The sequence below is a fragment of the Pipra filicauda genome, unplaced genomic scaffold (assembly GCF_003945595.2).
Source record: "Pipra filicauda isolate LSUMZ 115617 unplaced genomic scaffold, ASM394559v2 scaffold161_size1661140_pilon, whole genome shotgun sequence".
Lineage (NCBI taxonomy): Eukaryota > Metazoa > Chordata > Aves > Passeriformes > Pipridae > Pipra > Pipra filicauda.
Genome location: NW_024104118.1, coordinates 1,082,977 through 1,105,641, shown reverse-complemented (window position 1 = coordinate 1,105,641; position 22,665 = coordinate 1,082,977). Strand labels below are relative to the sequence as shown.

The 22,665-nt window shown below is 40.0% G+C and overlaps 1 protein-coding gene across 1 annotated transcript; it reads right to left on the bottom strand.

Annotated features, from left to right (window-relative positions):
• Nucleotides 1-438: 438 nt before the first annotated feature.
• On the bottom strand, nucleotides 439-22,637 carry TSPAN3 (tetraspanin 3). Its single transcript, XM_027712284.2, has 7 exons — nucleotides 22,483-22,637; nucleotides 11,302-11,493; nucleotides 10,193-10,267; nucleotides 6,493-6,594; nucleotides 6,010-6,162; nucleotides 5,655-5,738; nucleotides 439-1,418 (listed from the first exon to the last, which is right to left on the bottom strand). Exons 1-7 carry the CDS (start codon nucleotides 22,543-22,545, stop codon nucleotides 1,326-1,328), a joined length of 762 nt encoding a protein of 253 aa, XP_027568085.1. The 5' UTR covers nucleotides 22,546-22,637; the 3' UTR covers nucleotides 439-1,325.
• Nucleotides 22,638-22,665: the final 28 nt, after the last annotated feature.

The following is a 22,665-nucleotide window of genomic DNA, read 5'->3' as shown; positions in this document are numbered from 1 at the left end:
CGTCTGCTTTGCAGGAAAAAGCACATAAGCAACTGCTGGAAATTCTTAACATTCCTGGCTTCTGCAGCCACAGCAAACAGAGCAGTGACTAAGCATCTGAATAATGTAAGACACATTAAAACACAATTAACATACAGCACTTATAGTAAAGGCTATTCATTACCTGCTGTTGAGAGGCAACAGATTCTTCCTTAATTGTATGCACAAAATGTTAACTTTCCATCAAGTTCAACCAAGTTTGTTATGCCTTGTTTCTCAAGTATTGTTTCAAATAAAATGAACAAATATTACACAGTCAAGCTTCCACCAACCTGTAAATACGTTCTATGAAGTGAAGCCACTTAAAACTGGTGTTTTCACACTAAAGCTTGTGTGTTTAGCACACCAGGACTTCATTTGACCAAATACACCGGAATCTTAAAAGGAACACAAGACATGTTTACAGGGAGGATATACAGAGATTTATTTAATCAGGTTTACTATTTACAGTTGAGATCACTTTCACATACTATTTTTCTACTCTACATGGCTACATCGTTTCCAAACCAATTTAAGGTCTACAGTCTAACAGGTTCACTCAACACATAAAACCGCTCTTCATAGAAAAATGAAATATTTCATTATAGAACAGTAGTGCATACATTATACTCCTGAAAAGCCAGCTTGTATTTTAAACTACTAATGTTTGAAAGACTGGATCTCTGAAGGTCAAAACTGCAGTAACATAATCCTAAAATCGGTTAGTCCTTTTTTTTTTTTTTACGATTTCTTTTATATATAAAGTGTACTGGACTTCACTTAAGAGTTTTCCTTTTTTAATTTTTTTTCTCCTAAAAGTGACACTGGTGAGGGGCAAGATTAAAATATTTTTTCTTCTCAAATTAAATACAGCTGGCTTCCTTTGTACAACTTTGGCCAAAAAAAAGTTCCATGTAGTGAAGGTTTAAGACATCCTCTCTCTATATGCAAGAACCAGCCAGTTAATGCTTAGAGGTAATCCACCAAAGTAGGCACACATCCTTTGACTTTCATAGCAACCAAATTACACTGAACTCGCAAATGGCTCTGAAATTAGAAAGTTTACTAGTATACTAAAACATTGAGATACATGAATAGCTGGCTAAAACAGTGAAAGTCACAGGTAACCATACGGGTCTGTGTAAAGCTGAGTTGTTTTGCCCGTCACCAGTGCACGGTACCGCTGCCCTCGGCTCTGAAAGGTGTGCTTGGACTAAGCGTGGGGCAAGAAAGCTATGGGAGTAGAGCTGGCCCAGTCACCTTCCACACAAGTGGGGTCACATGGAGCTGCACCTCTGAATGCTCTTCTAGGCGTAGGTCCCGCCCGTGATGAGAAGCTCGTAGGCAGGATCCCGACTCCTCCTACATAGAACTACACAGGCACACAACATGCCCAGAAGCTATGGAGAGAAAACAGAACAGGCTTGAGAACAAAGGCAGCACTTCAAGAGACAACCTCAGCAAAGACATTGCCAGCATGCTTGCTAAAACTGGAACTGTCCACGAGGGAAATGGCAAATGGGAACAAATGGGTTTTTGGTTCCTGCTGCAAAAAGCAGGGGCCACAAAACTCCAGCCCCATTTTCTTCCAAGATTTTTCTGAACACCTTTAAGAGAACTTTTTTGGTCGGCCACTTGTATTCTGCCTCAATAGTTCAAATGGAAGAAATTCTGAATTTTATGACAGGTACAGATTTTTCGATACTGTATCTGGAATGAAAAATCCAAGTGAAATTCCAATGTATCAGCCTCTAAATGCCATGATGAGAAAGAACAAAGCTTTATAGAGTTTTATGAAACCTCTTTCCAATGCTCGATCTCTTTTAATATGACATATTAAAAAGCTTAAAATCCAGTGTGAGTAATTCACTTTTAGACATGTTAAAATTCACAGTACCAACAACTGTGATGCATGTTTGTCAGGAATTCAGGGTATGATTACCCTTTACAAGACTTAAATCACTAGAATAATCAGGGATATAGGGCATGATATTTTAAAGAAGTTGCATGTTTACTGAAGGTAGAGAAAGGCTACTAAAGGTAGCTACTAAAAATATACCAGGTATAGTGTTGTGTTCTGTGGCCTACAGTAATTAGCAATAGCTTCTAGTAAAGTAAGAGATTGTATTGATTTGGTCACATGCATAGAAGTGTATTAAGTTTATTCACAGATGCAAATACTTCAAGAGGCTCCTGTCATAGCCCTGGATCAAACAGCATCACTCAGAAGGTGATGGTTTCTTCAAAAAAAAAAAAATGAAACCACCCCAGAAATAACCCCAAAAAACCCCTTGGACAGAAAGCAAACAAGAATGAGCTGGGTGAGCAGATAATCAAGTGTAAATCTGCCTCACTGATACAACAAAAGCCCAGTAATAATAGAACTGGGACAAAAAGAGAATTACTCACTTTTTTAAGACAGGCTGATGCAAAAGCATCACAGGTATAACAAGTTTTAAAACTAAGTGATGGCACACACAACACAGTACTTCAGTCTGCTGAAAGACTGGAGACAATGTTTTAAAAATCCTAAATCTAAATAAGCAGTGATTAGGAAGAGGCATGATGAAATTCCAGTATAAGCTTTTAATTTCCTGAAAAGGAACAAGCTGTAAAGATCAATACTCTGTCTGGAGTGCATTATCTGCTTGGGATCTATAGCAGAAACCAGCTCAGGTTTATGGAGAGTAACCTAGAGTATGGCACTGCAACTTATTAAACCAGGATCTTTCTTCAGCCAGGTGGTTTCTCTCCACATATGAACTCCCAAATATCACAGAATCTTGGAATGGTTTGGTTGGGACAGACCTTTAGAGGCCATCTAGTCAAACCCTCCTGCAATGAGCAGGGACATCAACTAGAGCAGGGTGCTCAGGTTGTTATAGTCATGTCAGAGTTAGAGAAAACAAGTTACATGAGAACAACTCTTCATGGACACAGCCCTTCTAAACGAGGAGGGAATATCCACAGTTACAAACCACTTAAGTTAGAGATGTTAAATGGAGAGTTTATTGTAGTTGCCAGTGGCTACAGAACTCTCAAGCAGGCTCACAGCTTGCCAGTACAAAAACTTCACCTTTTTTTGCTGTTCAAAACAAGGCTAAAATGAAAGAGTGTGCTACAGAGAAACACCTCCTTTAGTCTTCTGCTAGAATTCATTCTGGCCTTGTACACTGACTGAATAAAAGTAGTTCCATCACGTTTAGTTATTTGCACACAGATAACCCTGTTCAACGACCCACTCAAGAGATTCAATTTATACACTTGTGCAGAATCTGTAACAATCAGGTACTACAATAAAACCTCATTCAATTAACTTCTGAGTTACTATTTAAACAATTTCTATCCTTTAGGCCTCTGAGCATATTCCTAGAATTCACTGTAAACATAGAAGTAACTCCCATATTTCAGCTTCTGCTACAGAAATTATTTATTATGTCATTAAAAAACATGCCAACGCCTCTAAACCCCCTTTTTAAGGCATTTGATTTTGTTTCTCTTTGGTTGCTATTTAATACTGTGAACAAAGATATTTTAGAAGTCCATGTTGAAGGAGGATCCATACATCCCCCTCTTCAACAACTTTTCTCGAAGTTTAGACATCTCTCACATTCAGAAGGTTTGTTCAGTTTGCTTTTTTATTATTTTTTTTAATTTGCTTGCTAGCAGTATTCCCAATCTTTCATCAAACCAATTTTGTACAAGAAAGTTCACTGGCTGTATATACATGTGCCATTTGTAAATGGTCACCAGCTACAAAAGCTGTATCTTTGTTCCCTTCAGTTTGCCTCCTGTTTATGAGCAGTTCTGTGCTGTCACTGTGGCTGGGACTTACTGCACACTGGAGGGTCCCCATGGTTACAGAAACAGGAACATACCAAAAATTAATTCTGTGCTGAAAAGACTAAGTTTTTCTGCAAATTCCAAGCCTTGCCAAAATACTCTTCTCAGTCTTTTGACTGTAGGCTGGGAGAGGTAGAGAACTTTGGGCAGCCTTATTGCATAACATGAAACATGGGGACTCTGGGCAGCAAGTATAGGAAAGGTGGGAAAATTCACCCAGAGGTAAGAAAAATGTAATTGCTCCTCTAAGTTTACAGGGCATGTGCTGAAGTTTCCATTCTTGCAGTTAGCACTCAGACCATTTTGCTGAGAACCAGGCTAAGGACATATTTAAACTCTGTATTACAAAGACAAGGATGTCAGAAGTTATGTCTCAAGTTCCAGGAAGTAAATAATGGAACAGTTTGAACAGGATGCAAGCAGCCACACTGCCACTGCAAGTATGTGTCAGAAACTCTGGCCCAGTCCCAGAGAGGATTATAAAATGTGCTGCATTTTGGGGCAGACCTGTTTATCAACCTGCAAACTCCAAAATTAGGAAGAATGCCTCCTCTTGGGATGCAGCTCACTCAGTCTCATAACAACCATTACATAAAAAAAAATCTGTCACAGTAGCCATGGTTGTGATAAATACATTCATTTATGCTACACAAATATATTTCACTGTTCAAGCAGACCAAATACTGCTTTAAAGTTTTAAGAATGGCAATTAAAAAAATACTTTCCCTTCAGGAGACTGAGCACAGATCTCACCAAATCTGAAGTTTCACAGCTGAAGTAGTCTGGGTCTGAACAGTTCAACATTACTTTATATAGTGTTACCTATGAGTATATCCTTGCAGCACTGAAATATAAGTGTAACCATATTTTCACAAGACTGTTTGCAAAAGATTGTTTACCTTCAAACATACAGTCCAGCTCAAAAGCTTTTGAAAACAGAAGTACCTGAATTTTCAGACTCAAAAGGCACAATGTTGTTTAAATCCAAGCACTATTAGGGGTGCAAAAGTAACTTTGAAATTAGCTCTCCAGTCTCCTGGGATTCAGTGTATGTAAGACACTGCTCACAGACCATAACACTGGCACAGTCTGAAAATAAATGTCACTAGTGTACTAAGTCTGCCAGACTGATGAGCATTTAAAATTCCAACTTTACAAATGTGTTTAAAAGACAGTCCTAATTAATTTTCTTTTAAATTTAATAAATACTAAAATATACATTAATCTATTTCCCCAGTTACTTTTTTATGACCAGGGTAACTGTAATAAAGGTCTTCAGTTTAGAACCTCTTTGCTTAGGTCCAGAAACCAAGAAATCTTTGAGACACAATGCAAAGCTCAGCTGCACAAGAACAGAGTACACTATCAAATCCTTGGGGTATCTCCTGGGTGGTCCTGACATTATTTGTATGCCATGAAGAACAGTTAAGCTGATGTACCTCTAAAATGGCATGAAGTATGAGCTACCTGGTTTAAAAGTTGAAACTCAAATACTATGCGAATTCTTCAAGTGTTAAATGCCATCAGAGGACATTCATGATACTTAAATACCTAGATAATTAGTTTTCAAGAAATAGTGTGCCATTTACATTATAGTAGGTTAATGTATGTAACACTGACTGTTCAGCTCTCTTCAACTCTTAACAGAACACACATCCACATAGCAGCAGTTTTGAGACCATGCATGGGCTGGGAAGTTCTGTGTTAAAATGCAATACCTGTTAAGTACACACCTGTAGAGCAGTTTAGAATTTAATTTGAAAGAAGTTAACAAACCAGGGACATTCTCTTACCTGAATAGCAGCAAATGCTAGTGCTGCCCAGATGACGTACATCATGATCTCCTGAAGCTTCTTTACAACCAGAGCCTCACACCCCTGAAACAAGTAGGCTTCGTATTTATCAATCTGTCAATCATATTTAGGCACACACCAAAAACCCCAAAAGCATCAAACAGGGCAAAAGGATAATGCAAACACTAAAAAAAAAAAATTAATGCATCACAAATGAAAAAAAGGAGAAACCACATCTATTTTCTGTTGAAGCAAATACACCCGAGATTTGATGTTCCCAAACAGAAAAGTAAATGACTGTCAGAAAATGCACGTGGCTCTGTGGCTGTGTAGGTTCATGCTTTGGCTGCCTCACCTCCGAATAAAGGTCCATTGGGTGGGTCAAGCTGCCAGTGCAATTGCTGAGGGCTGCTTTGCAACAGCTGAGTGGCACACTGTTATTTTTAGTTTGTTTGAACCAGACAGTATTCTCCCAGTCTGAGTAGTTATGGATCCCACAGCAGCGCAGCTGGAAAAAATCACACAGGTAAAGAGACAATATGACAGAAATTCCAATGGCAACAGCAAGAGGACAAGTATATTAAGATTATATTCCACTGCTGAAAAATACTTAAGTACTAAATATTTGAATCCAAACACAGATTGACAGATAGCTAATTACACAAAAATGTATCTCCCCATCACCAATGCAATAATTATATTAATTTTAAGCAAGTTAAGCTCTTTATTGTCCATTCAGCTCTTTCCTAGATTTGTCAGAATGGAGGAAGACCACGTACACAAGTAGCAGAGCAACAGAGCATCTGTGTCCTAAGGACAGAAAGGACTGTCACCTCACCTGCCTCTGTACATAGTCAATGGCCCGGCTGGCTGCGTCGGGGTTTGTCCCGTTGTACCCATTGTACACTTTCCGAATGCTGTGATCCACTTCATCCTCCACCTGGCAAGTGGCAGGAGAGCATCTGCATTAGCTCACCAACGGAAGCACTACAGGTTATGTAAAGTTATTTCACTTCCCATTATGGCAGTTCAGGAAACCAAGGTAACTCCCCATCATCTGAAATCAGCATCCTGCAGCGGTACAGCTCCCTAAAATTCTAACTTGACTTTTGCAAAGATGCTCCTATCTTGCAGCTAAGGGAGAAATAAAATCCAAGCAGGTTATCTTCCATAAGATTTTAGGCAAAGTAGCTTTGCAATGTCTCTCAGAAAGGAACATGCTTTTCCTATCACACTGTGGCAGACATCCCATGGAGTTAAGGGCTCTCCCTAAGAGCAGAGCATGCACTCATCTTTCTACTCTTCCTTCCAAGTTCCAAACCCAAACTGGTATAACCATCCAGACTAACACACTCCCCTTGGGACCAGCAAGGATATTGGGATGACAAGGTTTTAAGTCATACCACCTGCTCTTCCCATTCTGGCTGAAGCACAGGTAAATTCTCAAAGCTGATGCCTTTTGCTGACCCTACAGGGACCAAGCTCTCTGTTCAGTCCCAGTGTCCCCACACTTCCTGAGGAACCCCAGAGGCAGTACATGGTACACAGCAACAGTTATTGGAATAGCTCTTAAAACTACTGCAGATGAGTCAAATTGCTGAAGATGCTGTCAAGTACATGTGTTAGAAATGGATGCCACCCAAGAACCACCTCTTGTCCCTACAAAAGGCTTTTTATAGTTTGGAAAAAAACCCCCACCTTACTAGAACTTTTAAGTAATATGTTCACTGTAAACTATTATTTAAATGCACAGAAATTTTAGTGTAGACAAACCTTTGTGCAATATTAAGATTAGCTCTGAATCGATTTTTTTTCTACCACATTCAACAGAAATTCTGTGCAAGGAATGTAATTTTAGGACTGAGCACTAAGCCTGCATATTCTTCAGATTTGCAAGCTATAGTAGGAAGGTCTTGTCAACACATGCTGAAATGCTTTAATGGAAGAATTTTCTGCAGCAATAGCACAAAGTGCATTCCACCACCACCCCCTCCTCAAGAATGCTGCCTATCTTAACAAGCAAATCTGTATCAAGATAGGTATGCATAAAAGTCAATTTAGCCTGCACAGGCAACTTGTTTCAGACCAGCTTAAAATCACCTGTTTGATGATTTAACTAATGTGATTTACAACTCTGACTCGTAACAAAACAGCTATTCAATTTGTCATATAGGTTTTTAAATCTTTTATTTCAGTGCTTCCTTGTGTATCATTTGGCTTATAGTTCAATTATGGCAACATTGTGCCTGAAATCCATGCAAATTCAAATTCCATCCAGTGCAAACAGAAATCACTAGCTCCAGCTAACTGGCAGGTTTTACGAAAACTGAAGAGAGCAAATCAATCCACCCAGAGGAAATAAGTCAGCAGGTCCTCAACAGGGACAGCCACTTTAATCCCTACTGCCACTTGCAAAAAGCCTTCCTCTTGCAGGTTAGGAGCAGGGTAACAGACTGCAGCAGGCCAGTCCATCTCAGCATGACCTGGGCATGCTTCACGTGGGGCTGAACTGGATCAGCACACACAGGGTCACAGAGGCACCCCGGAAAATTAAGTGATTCTAAGATCAGTAACTGTATTTTAACTTAAAAGGGCACGATGCCACTTTGAGACATTATGCTCCAGTTTTCATGAACAACTGCCTTGACTTTGACCTTGCCTTTCCTTTGGAAGTTTGCAGAGTTAACACAACGTATTTCTAACGTGATTCAGGTACCAAAACAAAACTCCCACAGATGTACACATGCCATGGCAGAAACAAGAGAGCAAAATTAGCAAAGCACAGAACTGCTTTATTTATCCTGGCAAAAAATTTCCCCTGTCAGTTCACTGGTAATAAATTTATTTCTGACACTCCTATTGCACTTGAAACAATAGTTTAAGATGCTAAGTACTGCAGGATACTAGAAAACTGCCATTTTTACTAACAAAACCCGTCTGTCCTTTCAAAAGATGAAAGATTCAGTTTTCAAATACTGACTCCCTCAAACAGTTTAACACAAGCTCACAGTGCCACCAAAGAGAAGATTACCTTCCCTCTCCTTCCAAGCTCTGGCCCTGCATTACCTACTGCAGTGAAAACTGTATGGTAGCAAGACACAAAAAAAAGAGGAGACAGGAACACAGAGCTGGGACCAATCCAATTTTCAAGTGTGTAATTTCAGATGGGCTAGGCAAGGGAGAGCCATGCCTCTGCTTTTATCTGCTGTGAATACTGCTAACTGAAAAGGAGCAAGTCACTCTGAGATGGGAGCACAGAGGAGAATAAGATGAGCACAGCTCATCCCGACCAGATCCACAGTAATTCCTGCACAGCTACACTGGAATACAGCATTGCCTCCAAGGACTAACACAGAAGGAAATCATTCCAATCAACATGTTTCCCATTCCCCTGGAATTGCAGTGCTTTCCTCAGTTGCTTCGAAGGACTACTTCCACTACAAACTTCAGAATCCCAAAAGATCATCTCAGTTCACTGCCAAGATACCAGAAATCAAATGAAGACCATGAGAAAAAAATATTCCGAATTTAAGCATTGCCCACAGAGCACTTCCTGTTGAAACAACTTATCCTGTTATGCAGCTTATTTACAGTCTGCACTTCAAGGTCGTGTTGTTGGCTGCTCACTCAAGGCAGCCTCCCCTGTAAGCCAAGCAAAGCCACCAGACTTTTCCTTAATTTCTGTCTCACCATCTCTCCCAGGGCAGCAGGAGAAAGCAAGGAGAACGCTGAAGAAGTAAGACCTGTGCTGTTTATATGGACATGAAAGGCCAAAGAAAGGTAAATGGTACTGTAGTTCAGCTTGCTATTAAGATAGCACTGAGTGTCCTGCACTGCTCACATACTGTATGTCACAGCTAAAATGCTTTCTCTGGGAATTTAAAAAAAAAATTTAAGATATGGACACATCAAAAGCCAGTAAACTGTGCAACTCAGAAACCTCCTCAAGCTACACTGTGTTATCTCTAATACCATGTAGTATATTTCTGCCATACGTTATGCTGGTAGAAACATTTAATTTTATTTTTCTGGTCCTGTTTCTTAATTCCATTAAACAAACAGTGAAAGAAGTCACAATTTATTTAGCTATAACCCCTGTCCATAACCTGTATAAAGCTAGAAAGTACACACTAACACATTCAATCTGTTTCATTATTATGTAGTGTTACTTTGCACACCAAAACACAGGACAACATTAAGTTATTGCATATTAAAACAATATGCCCTATGTTCAAATATTGTGTAGCCAAATCATTTACAAAGTCAAAGCATAAATATATTAGAAGACCATCTGGAAAATGCAGAGGTACCAATTACTCCTCCCTCTACTGTTCAACTCAATGATTTCTTCCAGCTACTTTTTGCCTACAAATTTTAAGATACTGATATCACATATTAACCCACTTAGAGGTTTGGGTTTATTCCCCTAACAAATACCCATTAACAGTTCTACAGAATCAAACACAGTATAAAGACTGCTCTCTGTATTCTGGTCACATCTCACAACAAAACATTTACTGAAACTGAGAAGTTATTACCTTTGCTCTGTAAATGTATCCAAGAACCACCACCACAACTTCAGTGATAAAAACCAAGAGCAAGATGATCACAAACTGTAAAAGACAATCAAGAGTGTTTGGGCAAATAATTTTATTCATTTACTTTCTAAAGTCTCCACATAGATTTCTCTATTTAAAGTAATTTTTCAGGTGAGGTTTTGACTAAACAGATAATTTAAAGCAGGAACTTAAATTGACCAACGAGCCTAGAATTTGTTCAAGAAGCTTTAGTGTTCATAACTTCACCAAGTTATAAGAAGCTGCCCAGTTAGGCAAGTGCTACCAAAAATACCATACTGGAATGCTTTAATCAAGTGTTTCCTTCACTCTTCTTTATTAGATAAACAGGAATGTCACAAAGGAGCTACCCAGGCTGTTACTAAGAGTGGTAGATGGACTAAGGGAATGTTTCTTCAGATTAAGCTCTGTAACAACTGGCAAAGATAGCAAGCCATGCACTTGTCTTGCTATATTTAAGAACACGTGTAAAATAAAGCATTAAAGAAGTCTACAGAGCACTCAACAAAGGAACTCCCCAGAAACTCTGTGGGGACAGTTTAAATACTGGCCTATCTTCTTTCCTACCTAGTTTTCAAGGTGAAATTACAGTTAAAATGCTTGGGAACACTCTACATAAAATACTGCAAAGAAAGTGTCCAAATTAAAAACAATTAGGCCCTATGACAACTCTCAGTTAACCCTGATACCAGACACTTAAAACAAGAAGGCTCCTGGATCATCTTTCTCTCTCTCTCTCCAATTTCAGCTTTTCAACTACAACAGATAAAAGGGATATTTAAAAACTGTTGTGACTTAGTCATATGGTTTTACATTTTTTAATGACATTACCACAGTTCTAAAAAAGGTAAAACTGAGAAGCCTTCTGCTGCTAGAACTGCCTAACTTAACACCTTTATTCGGAACAGAAAATTGAAACAAGATGTTCCGAACAAAATAGAAGGGGAAAACATTTAAGGCCATAAAATAAGATTAGAAAAAACTTTCAATAATATTTTAGAAGTTTGTTAAAAAGGGAAGGTAGCCAAACACACATCAGGTGAACACTATATAAGAACTCTGCAACTTACCGTAGCGAGCCCGCAGCGACTTTCTCTAATTGTAGCACAGCAGCCAATAAGTCCAATAATAAAAAGCAGCGTTCCCACAGCTATGATAATAACTGCTGGGATTAGTGTATAGACATCTTCAAAGAAGTGATCATAGTCATCATATGTGATGAACACATAGGCTCCCACGTAGCACAGGATGCCTGCTGCTGCCTGCAACAGACACAAACCACGTCAGTCCTTCAACACCAAACCCTTCCTGCAGCAAGGGAACAACTGTTTTATCAAACACCAGAAAGCAGTCTTCCTCAGAAATTCTGCCCATTACTGTCTATGGTCTACTGTTAGAACAGAACAGATATACACATTGGAAACTTTAACCTCTGCTAGGGAAAGATGAACTGTTAGAAACAGCAATTCTGAAGTGTTTGCAGCACTGGAAAACCTGATTCTAATCAACAAAGCAGGCAGGAACAAATATAAAACATCAATTATTAAGACAGAACCAAATACCTAGAAACATGTACCACAAGCTTGTAAAACAGATGTTCTCAGAAGGATTGTTGTACAAAAGGTCCTTATTAAACAAAAAAAATCAACTTCAGGTTACTGCAAGTCCTGTAGGATGTATCTGTAATATATAGATTTAAAACACTGAGACAAAGCTCTTGCATCAGTCTGCTCTGACCTCACCTCCCTTACAGTTACAAGGATCCCAACACATCAATACCTTCATTAACTCTAAGCTGAGCCAACCTAGTGAAGGACAGACAGTTGTTGCTTGAGGAGCAAACGAACACACATTTATTTCAAAATAAAAGGGCCTTATCAATTTTTGCTTTACAAATGTCTTTTGTAACTGTCCTCACACTGGCTGCAGAATGAACATTGATCTGAAATGACAGACAATATAATTTAACTACTTTGTGACATGCTTTTCTAGTGTCCCAATACAAGCCTAAGCTAAAACAATCCACTCAGAAGATGCAAGGACTGAGCTCTGATGAGGGGAATTTCACTTTCTGTAAAGGACAGTATCCCCATTTCAATCCAATCCGTACCTGGATCCAAGAGTTCACTCAACTGGAGTGCTACACACTTGAGCTCTGATCTGAGGGAGAACGCTGCAAGCTCCTCCAGCCACCTTTCCCACTCAATGGCCTTGTAACTACCCCAGCCCTGCACTGTGAGAGGACAGACAGACACACCTACACCTCATTCCAGTAGCTGTAATACTACAAGGCTGGATCATGTTAGTGTAGAATCAAAGAATGAATTAATAATTCAGTCCAGGAGGGACCTCAGGAGATCATTTAGTCCAATTTCCTGCTTATAGCAGGGTCAGTGATGAATTCAGACCAGGTTGGTCAAGTCTTTGTCCAAAGTCTTCCCAATGCTCCCCAGGAAGCCCGTTCAGTGTGGCACAGAACCAGACTGGCCATAAGGCACCTGGTATCTCAGGCCTGTTTGCCACCACAGAGCACAAGTACAGCAATGTTACTGCAACTCCCTCCTAGAAAACAATGCTGGTATGGAATATTCCCTGCAGCACTTTGTTACAGAAACACTGTGAAAGAAAAAGATATTAAGAGCCAGCTCAAGAGTATCATCAGTTTTGCATCAATTTGAGCAATACATTTCACCTCTCTGCCTCTCTTTCTGCAGAGGTAATTGTGTGCTCTGCAGGAGTCTTAAAAGCATCCAGGAGGCTCAGATTCATCCAATAAAAGGTGCTGTGTAGATACAAGGGGAGTGAAACCGGAAATTCAGTAACAAAGACCAACAGCAAGACATCTTCTCCAGACACGAGTGAACAAGCTGTTACAAAAATCACCCCTTTGCACAAAAGATGTTGAAATGCTAATCCAGCTGTACAAATCCTGCCATATTAGGTACAACATGGCAAAATGCAGACACACACTTTCTGTACACAAAGCAAAGCTTCAAAGTAGTGTCAGTGAACAATGGAATTACATTAACTGTTGCCTAGCAATGGAGCGTGTGAATGGCAGGAGAGTGATGTAATCTCCTATTTCTAAGAACTAAAATGCTTGTTAGAAATATGGTATATTGCAAGGTGGCAGATAAAGCCCCACAGCTGTGGCTGGCACAGAATATACACCACAAAGCTGAAATCAGAACCATTTGTGAACTCCTTTGTCCTTCTCTTGTGTGTAATTTAAGTGGCTTCCTCCTTTTCTAAGAAAAATCTGGTTCATAAACTGAGCACATAAATTTGAAGAATGTATTAGAAAAAAAAAGTTTAACCTTTTAAAAAAAAAAAAAGGTCTACAGGTGTTAGCTTTCCTTCCCTACTTGAAGAAGCATATGCATATTAAAAAAACTTTGCTTTTCCAGTCTTTAGACTGCTCAGATTAAAAGCAGCCGGGTTTGAAGACTTCATTAAATCCCTTCCACATATGGTGCTGTAACAACTAAGTCATCCCTGACAGCACTGAGCTTCTGAACAATGTGGAGCAACTGGTGTTCCTGGAACAGACACAGCTCCTATTTGATGAAGTGACCATACCCTTACAAATTACTGCTACTTCTTCAACAAATCATCTGCAGGGGCAGGAAGTCTTGAGAGCAAAGGTGCCTGCTGGAGCTTGCACAAGGTTTAAGAGCTCCTTCCCCAAGTATCACAGTTTACACTGTTTCTGAACAGGTACAATAGTCTTTCACAGAACAATGAAAACAGCACCACCACCCAGCTAGTTTACATGTAAACAAGTTTCAGATGCCTTCCCTTCTCCTTTCACATCACAGCCAGGGATGGTGTTTTTTTCAGCCTGCTCTAAACCAGGAATTGGGGAGGTCTCTAAAGCAGCGCTGGGATGAGAAAAGTGCTTTTGAAGCAATCCTTTTTGCTCATCCTCTGATGATCTTTACTTACTACCTTCTGCTCTGCATCACTGAATAGCCTTAGGAGTGTGTAACAAGACTCACTTTGGGTGAAGCTAAGCCAGAAGCCGAGTACACTTCCTGTGCTACCTGCTCATAGGTGTTCAGTCTGTGGGACCAGAGCAGCCTGAGGGCCTTTCCTCCCTCTTCACAGCTCAGTAGTTTCAACTACTCAGCACACAGTACCATGTGTATGTTCATGTCAGTAATGCACAAACACTATGGCAACAGACAAGACAAAGAGCCAGTTTTACCCATATGAAGTATGCAGTCTACACTGACCAGTGCTGCACCAGTTAAATGCACATTTATTACCTGTTGCAAACCAAGAATAAAGTTAAATATGTGCTTTTTAAAGGAAAAACCAACCACCCCACCCCCCAAAACCTGAACAAAACCAGACCCCCAAAACAGTACCACGTACTTAAAACATCCACATCTCAAGGAATCATCTAGGGAAACTCAGATCTGTATCACGAGTACAGATACAATGACACAAGGATAACTTTAAAATAAATCAAAATAACCCAAATCCCAGTGTTAATTACCCTGCAGAGTAAATGGTAAATCCGCAAAGTCCAAACCTGATCAAGTCAAAGATATTTGAATAAAAAGCTACCATGATAGGAAATACAATCATGTATTTCTTATCATTAAATGGAAGCCAAATATATGAACTGCACACAATTCAAACAAGTGTTCGATGGACAGGGTTTGAAGGAGGAATTCTCTAACTTAATCTGCTCAAAGCTCTGAATAGAGATGGCAGCAGCTCCTGAGTCTGTGCCAGGTCACATGCAAGCTCTAGGGAGATGACTGGTTATTCAGCATTCACACATCCTTTTACAGTTGTTTGCATCTAACTTGCAGTTCTGAACCTGGAGTGGGATACTCCTATTTTATGATGAATTAACCTTTAAAAACACTCATATAAAAGTACAGTCAATGAAGACAGTTTGTTGCGAAAGGCTCGAACAATTTGACATCCTTTTCATCAGAGGCAAGTTTTAAAGAAACACAGACCTCTCACAGATCAGAAAAAGGTTGATATTACTCCTTTGGCAGGAACCTCTAAGGAGTTATTTAAAGCTGAGCAATTACGCAAAGAACGGGGGGGAAAACTGGAAGATCTAATGACATAATGATAAATTATCATTCAATACATTATAGGAAAGCGTACATATATATAGGAAAAAATACATATAATTTGATGTTCTTTGAGGAAACCTTCTCCCATCTTTGGGCTGGTAAAATACAGCCTCTTAAACTCCTGCCTATGGCACTAAGTCAGCTTTCACCTCTCCCATGCCCTGAGGTGTACAAGGCTGCACTGTCTCGGTGCACCTTGAAACAGCCACAGGGTTTCTCTGCTTGTTTGCTTGTTTTCCAGGCAGACTGCAAACACACACCAGGAACTGTTTTCATGTTTTCAGTAATGCTCACACCTGCAGCAGTTTGAAAGCCAAAACTGTGGCTACCTAAGAGGATGACTAAGTAAGATATTTAAAGTACTTGTTCTGTTGATCATTTATTTATCAGCCACGGCCACCACAGCTTCATTTACAAACCAATGCTTCCTTACACTACCCTACTAATTTTGCTGCTGAAGAGATCTGATGACCACTTGTCCAAAGACTTTGTAGGTTTACAAAGCCTTGTCCTTCGTGTTACTTTTACTCTTCACCTTGCTATGGAATTTTCTTCACTTTGGGACCACAACAGAACCCATAACAAAGCGATTTTGAATTTATTTTTGGTACTATTTTAATTAACTAGGCCCAAGAATAGTATTTGTACCTTTAGCATCTACATTTTATTCCCTGTTTTAAGAAAAATACACATTCTCTGAACAAGAAAATGAAGGTAGCAGCAAAGTATTGTAGGAGAAAACACACCTGACAGTCAATTAGGCAAGAGGAATATTTCACATTTTTGGTAAGTACACCTACTTATAAATTCCTACTTCTGCCAATTTACCAGTGCTGACTGGCAAATGTTGGCAGTAACACAGATACCACTCTAAACCCAATTATTGCTAATTCCCTCTCTTTTAAGCATGAGATTGTTATATAAACCTATGTCATATTATGATTGACCATCTACATCATCTTTGATAAAAAGAACCGAGGGAAAAAGTAAGAAAAAAGCCTTCTACACTAACACATAGTCAGCTTTTCTGCCTGGATCCAGTCCCAGGCCCATCTTCCCTTTCCTTATGTTTACCTTAAGTGTATCTTTGTTCTCACTGCCTTTGTAACATGTTTTTGTTTTAAATAAAGCACACATACACTCCAGGAGAGATTTCTGAGGGACTCGGTGCTATCAGTTTCATTCTTTGTAGCAGTTACTTTTATCCATGCATACCAGCTCCTGAACATTTCCTACCCACTGTGGTTTGCCACCCAATTCCTGGGCTTCTTAGAACAGTACAGTAACAAGTGGGGTTTTTTTTCACCCCACACTTCTCCATTATTTGACTTCCACTGTATTTCTCTGACATTTTTGGTTCTAACAATAGAGTACTCACTACTGTCTGATAGAGAGTGAGTTTTCCCTCATACCTTCTTTAAGTTTTCCTTTTAGCCTTCTGACCTTCAAAATCTATCTCCCCAGGTTAAACCTCAAAGGTCCCACGGGATCTCTCTGCTGTTTATTTCTCTTAGACAGTAGTGAAGTGCTGAAAAGAAGGTATCTCTCTTTCCACTCCCCTCCCAAACAAATCCACACTGCTACTTGACATTTTCTCTGCTGCTAAAATTGATGCACATCCAGCCTCGAACCCAGTGGTTTCCTGACACTCTTCTGTTTGTTCTCATCAATAATAATATAACTGGAACACTGAGCTATAACTGTCCTACAAAATCCTTTGGGAGGAGAAAATTAGCAGTTCCATTCAATTTTGTAACACAGTTAAACCTATCTTAAAGGCTTACAAAACAAAGCCATGTGAAATTCAAGTAAGCCAGACTGCTCTGTCTAGACCAGCCACACTCAGTTCTGTAATGCCAGGCCCAAATTCAATGGCTTTTTAGGCCAAAGCAAAAGGCTGAGCCAGGCTGCTTCTGCATTTGGCACTATATACTTTAACTGTCACTAACTGCAAGATGCAGTGCACCTGCAGATAGCATTTTACTTTTTTTAAACTAGATGTTAACAATATAGCCATTCTTGTACACTATTTAGTCCTGAGGGTTGTAACTTGAGCTGGTGCTCCACTATTTCCAGGTTCCTCGCTCTGCACAAGAACAATGCTCAGCACTCTGTGCCACAGAGTTCACCAGGTAAAGTGATACTGCAGATTCCATGGACTACTCAAAGCTATCACATTTAGCTTTGCAACTTGTTTTTGTTAGGTTTCAGCTCTACCTTTAAGCTCAAGACCAGATGCCAAAAATTCTGAAAAGTCCCAAGCAAAGACTTGAAACTCATCCTGTCAAGAAACATAAATGATACTATGTTACTTAAAAGCAAACTGAAGTATTTATTACTAAAAACCAGCACATGGCCCACGTTTGCTACCTGAAAATTCATGTCCAAACACTGTAAGAAAAATCTCTTGGAGGGCGTAACACTTGAGGACTGTTAAATTCCAATTTTTAATAAAAAAATTTAATTTTTTTTAATGCCCAGGATTCCAAACCATTACACAATCCTGCAGGTACACCCACTTCACTACCATAGCAGCAGAAGCACAAACCATTCAGCTATGACATCAAGAAATGACTATCCTTCACCACAAAAAAGGCCTCAGGCAAGTAATCCCTGACAAGCAGCCTCTGGGTTCATCTGTCAGTTACAGTCTTTGAGCACCAAAAAACTCACGAGAAGTTTGTTTTTAAAGTCCAGAGCAGAAACTATTCTCAAGCTCACAGTAAACCAGAGAAATTACAGGGCTTATTGCTACACCTAAGAGAAAAGTGAGCTCTACTTTTCCTTTCTCCTACTAAATGTCAATGGATTTTCCCATTGCTGCCTTTTCTCTCTTCTTTTCTAGCAGAACCAAAACACACTAGACACACACTGATAGCTCCAGCTCCTTCTAGAGAGAGCACAGATTCCTCTAAGATAATACTGCACCATTTCCAAAACTCTGGTTACTGAACTGGGGTGAGAATACCCAAGTTGTAAAGTGAGCACAGATTTGTAGAAGCGATTCTTGCTGTACACAACTGAAGCCTTGAGAGATCTCTAAACAGCCATATCAAAGAATGTTTAATAATAGCTTAGTCAACTGAAAAATAATGATTTCAAGTCAGTTGAGTAATTGCAAGAACAACCTAAAGAGTCTGCAACTACTGAGTTGGAAGTACTGCAGAAGCAGAGTTCATTCCTCTTCTCAAGGAGGAGGACCCAGAGGCGAAGTTAAAAACCTCAGAGCAAGCACAGGATATGAGGTACTGTTTTAGCAGGGCAGGCTGTCAAAGCACACAGATTCTCTGGGAATATAAAATAGGCAAAGTCCCTTTTCTGAAGCAAGACTACATGGAACTCTGAATATATTTATCCTGCTACACTATATCCTAAACTAAGACTGAAAACATTTCCTTAGCATTTGTGTCTTCATCTCATTTCTTCAAAGTGCTTTCAAACTGAATTATGCAAGTCACACCCTGAAGCCTTAAACAAAGAGTGCACAAAATAAACACATTTGACAGCAGTTTTTAAATATTTGTTCCAGGAAAATTTATTCCTTCCTCTTTCAAAACGATGCAGACTTGTAATTTAACAGAAGTTTTTCTGAAAAACACGCTATTCTGAAATACTTTATTGTAATTACCAATTTCATCAGGATATCAAAAGTATTGCTGATTATGAGGATATATGTACTAGAAGTTTCATGACTTTATTTCTAAGTTGTATTGTCTTTCACATCACAATTGCTTCCTATGCAATACCCTTCCTTAAAGGAAAGGACTTGGCATCCCCTAAATGAAAATAACCAGCTGACCAGAGAGATCTTGTGCAAACTTAAGGCAAGATAAAGGTCAACTGAAGGGTTGCTTTTCCTCTGTCATTTATCCTATCTGCTACAAAATTAACTCACAGCAACAAACCACTAAGAAACATATTAATCTGATCTGTATTCCTCTGGACTTTCTAAGAAGGGCAAGTTTTAACTGATGCTTCTTATCAATGCATTTCTTGGTAAAATACTTTAGAGCTTAAGCACTCTTTGACAAAGTACCCAAAATTCAAATAATGTTCCATGCAAGATCTATATTCTGCTACTCTTGCTGACTGTCAGGATACTGTTTTCTTACAGAACTGTAGTTCTAAGGCAATATGGGCACCTACAGAAGATGCACTCGATGCTTGACATCCCTGCAAATACAACTCTGCTAAATTGTCCAAAGTACCACACCAAAAACCTGTAAAGGAGCATAAAGCCCATCCAGATTTCTATGATAAACTAGCACCAGCCCAGCTATGACAAGAAGACAGCTTCCACAGCCCATTTGCTTCAAAAAAATAAAATAAAATCCTGTAGTAATTATTAACACGTAGGAAAGTACACTTAATCTAAGAATTTCACAAGGCATGAAAGAAGTTTTCACAAAACCATGAACAAGGTGACTTTTATGTAGTGTCAACTAGAAAATTTAACACATAGCAAAAGGAGATGAACTTGTGGAATTGAAAGTAGTAGCTGTAGATGGTAAGTGTGTGGCTGCGATCTGTCAGCAAGGTCTGATCTACCTTCTTCAGATGGCTTGAAAGAAATCTGTAAAAAAGGAAGTTAGAACCTGGACTACAGAGTATAACAAACACACCTCTGCCTTTTCTTCAGCAGCAGTGACAATTTTCTGAATAGGTCACAGTTACAAGATAAAAATCAAAAGTTCTCTGAACATTCCCATCCTCCTGCAAATATAAGACCCATTGGGTGGGGGGAGGGCATGGGGGAAATTATAATTCACTGTAATCAGTGAATTATTACTCTTGCAGAACCTCTGATAGCAAACTATGTAGTAACAACTTGCTATTCCTACAGACGACCAAAAAGATGATGATAATCCATAAGACTTGTACAGGACACCTTAGAGAGACACAGTAAATTTACAAAAGCATTTAAAGGAGATTTCATAGTTACTTGACCAATTATAAGCATTTGTCTACTGTCAAGTCTCAGGGGAAATATGGATGATCTAATTGTGAAAACTGAAACTACACATGAATGACAAGCAAAAGATTTCTATAACAGCACAGAAGCATCAACTAGATGGGCACCAAATGTTAACATACACAGCTCAGTCAACAAATGACATGTGCTCGACCAAGAGCTGGAATTCTTTCTCTTTTGCCATTTAATAATGAAGTTTTACTGCTTTTGATGAAAGTAGGTAGATTTCCTATTTTGAGGAAATTTTTGTGACTTGCTAAAGAAAGGAAAACCACTGATTTTTGTCACTCTCACTTTTAGAAAGTCTGTGTCATTCTACATGCAGCTGATGAGCTGTGAGGTTGTTCCAGCACAGGCAACCCAGTCACTTATCTGCCAAAAAGCTATCAGCACTAGTTGACTTCTTAGGCTGGGGGTGGTTTACAGAATAAGAGATTGATGACATTTTAATTTGACATGAAGTACATCTTATCTAAACACAATCTGTCCACTTTAGATTAAGCCAAGTTTGTCTCAAAAGAAAAGTCATCCAAAATTGTAAAGTACTAGATTTAGCATTACACAAAATAACTTTGATCCCACCACTGTTTAAGCTGAATAATCGCAAACTCCAACATGCAATGAAATTACTAAATGCAGCAAATAACGAGCAATACCTTTCTAATAAATAAAAAAACTATTGCTAAGCTTTTGGAGTGGGGAAGAAACTCCATCCAGAATTTGTGCCCATTTACTCACCACAGAGCTTAATTTATATCAGCAACTAAAGAAAAATCTACTTCAAGGTGCCATCAAGAATGCAACTCAAAAAAAAATTGTGTCCAGTCAAAACTTTCAGTATGACGTAGGAGCTATTGAAGACCTTTTTAAATGCCATTTGCAACTATGCATGTAACAAAAAGCCACACCCAACAAAGCAGATTCCAACCAAACGACTGCACTAAGAGGTTGATGTCACTACTTCACACTTCGGAGATAAAGAACGGAGCCTACACACCTCAGCCAAAATTACAGTCTCCCATTCTGCACCACTTAATGCCAGATATGCCTCACATTCACTGCTCCCGTCCCTGAACAGCTGGGCGGACAAATGCCGGTGAGAATGCAGAGATATGCATTTTCCCTGACGATGATTCATTTCCAGGCACCCGTGAGAGGCATTCCTTTGTAAAAATTCAGACGAGAACATCCATCTGTAACACTTTTAATATTTCATACAGCTTCCAATATTAAACGATGTAGCTATATAGAGCTACACTTCTATGTTCAAATGTCTTGTTACCCGCTATTACTTTTTCACATAAGAAATCCTTGAGCAGCTGGAACAACGGATATTCTGTTCCTGGAGCTGGGATTAGAGGATGAGAAATGCAGTACCAAAATGCACAAAAGGAATTCTTAAAAGCCTACAGAATATTCTTTAATTTGATTTCATTTATTTAAGAGTTATGCTGCTCTGACAGGCCAATTATTACAGTGAACACCATGCCAAGTTACAGCCTGTACATCCATCCTGAGAAAGGTCATTTACAGCAACCTACTGTTCCACTTTTGTAAGCTTTTGTCTTACTGTCAGCATGACTGTGGCTGTGGGAGGTTTCAGCGATGCAGAAGTACTACAGCGGCTAGTGGAACACGTAAAACATGTATGTGCGTGTATATATATATATAAATACACATACACACACGTCCTAACTTTATGTTACAAATACCAGGAAGGAAACGGTGGCCTATACTTACCGCTAAGTCTTTGGCATGGCCTTAAAGTGGAAGGCCAGACCCGAGATGGCCATAAAAGGGCTACAGAAATTAAAGTGGCTACAGAAATTAAACTGCCAGAGACTGGAGAAGCTCAATAACGCAGCTGTACTCACTTACACAAGTCTCTACCTCAAGATCCCTAATGCCCGTTAAACCTTCCCTGCCAGGCTACTAAGGCAGCTCCATCCACCCTGGGACTCGGAGGGCGGCTGGGAGGGAAGGGACTGCGCCCACGGCTGAAACCCGGGCCCCGCGCAGGGGCTCAGGACGCCTGTTCGTTTAAACACAAACCGAGCCCGTGCGGGGCGGGAGGGGGGAGCTCCCGGCTGCTGAGCGCGGCCCGCAGCGCCCTCAGCGCCAGGCTGCGACCCGGAACCCCGGAGCCCCCGGCCCTCGCGAGCCGGCGGCGGACTCACCCAGAAGATGAGATTGAGGAAGACCAGGACGGTTTTGGAGGAGGTGATGCCGCACTGCCCCATGGTGAAGGCTCCGCCGCCGCTCAGCCCCGCGGCCGCTCAGCCCGGCCCGGCCCCGCCGCCCCCTCAGCGCCGCCGCACGTGACCGCCCGGCGCGCGGGCAGCCTAAGATGGCGGCCGCCC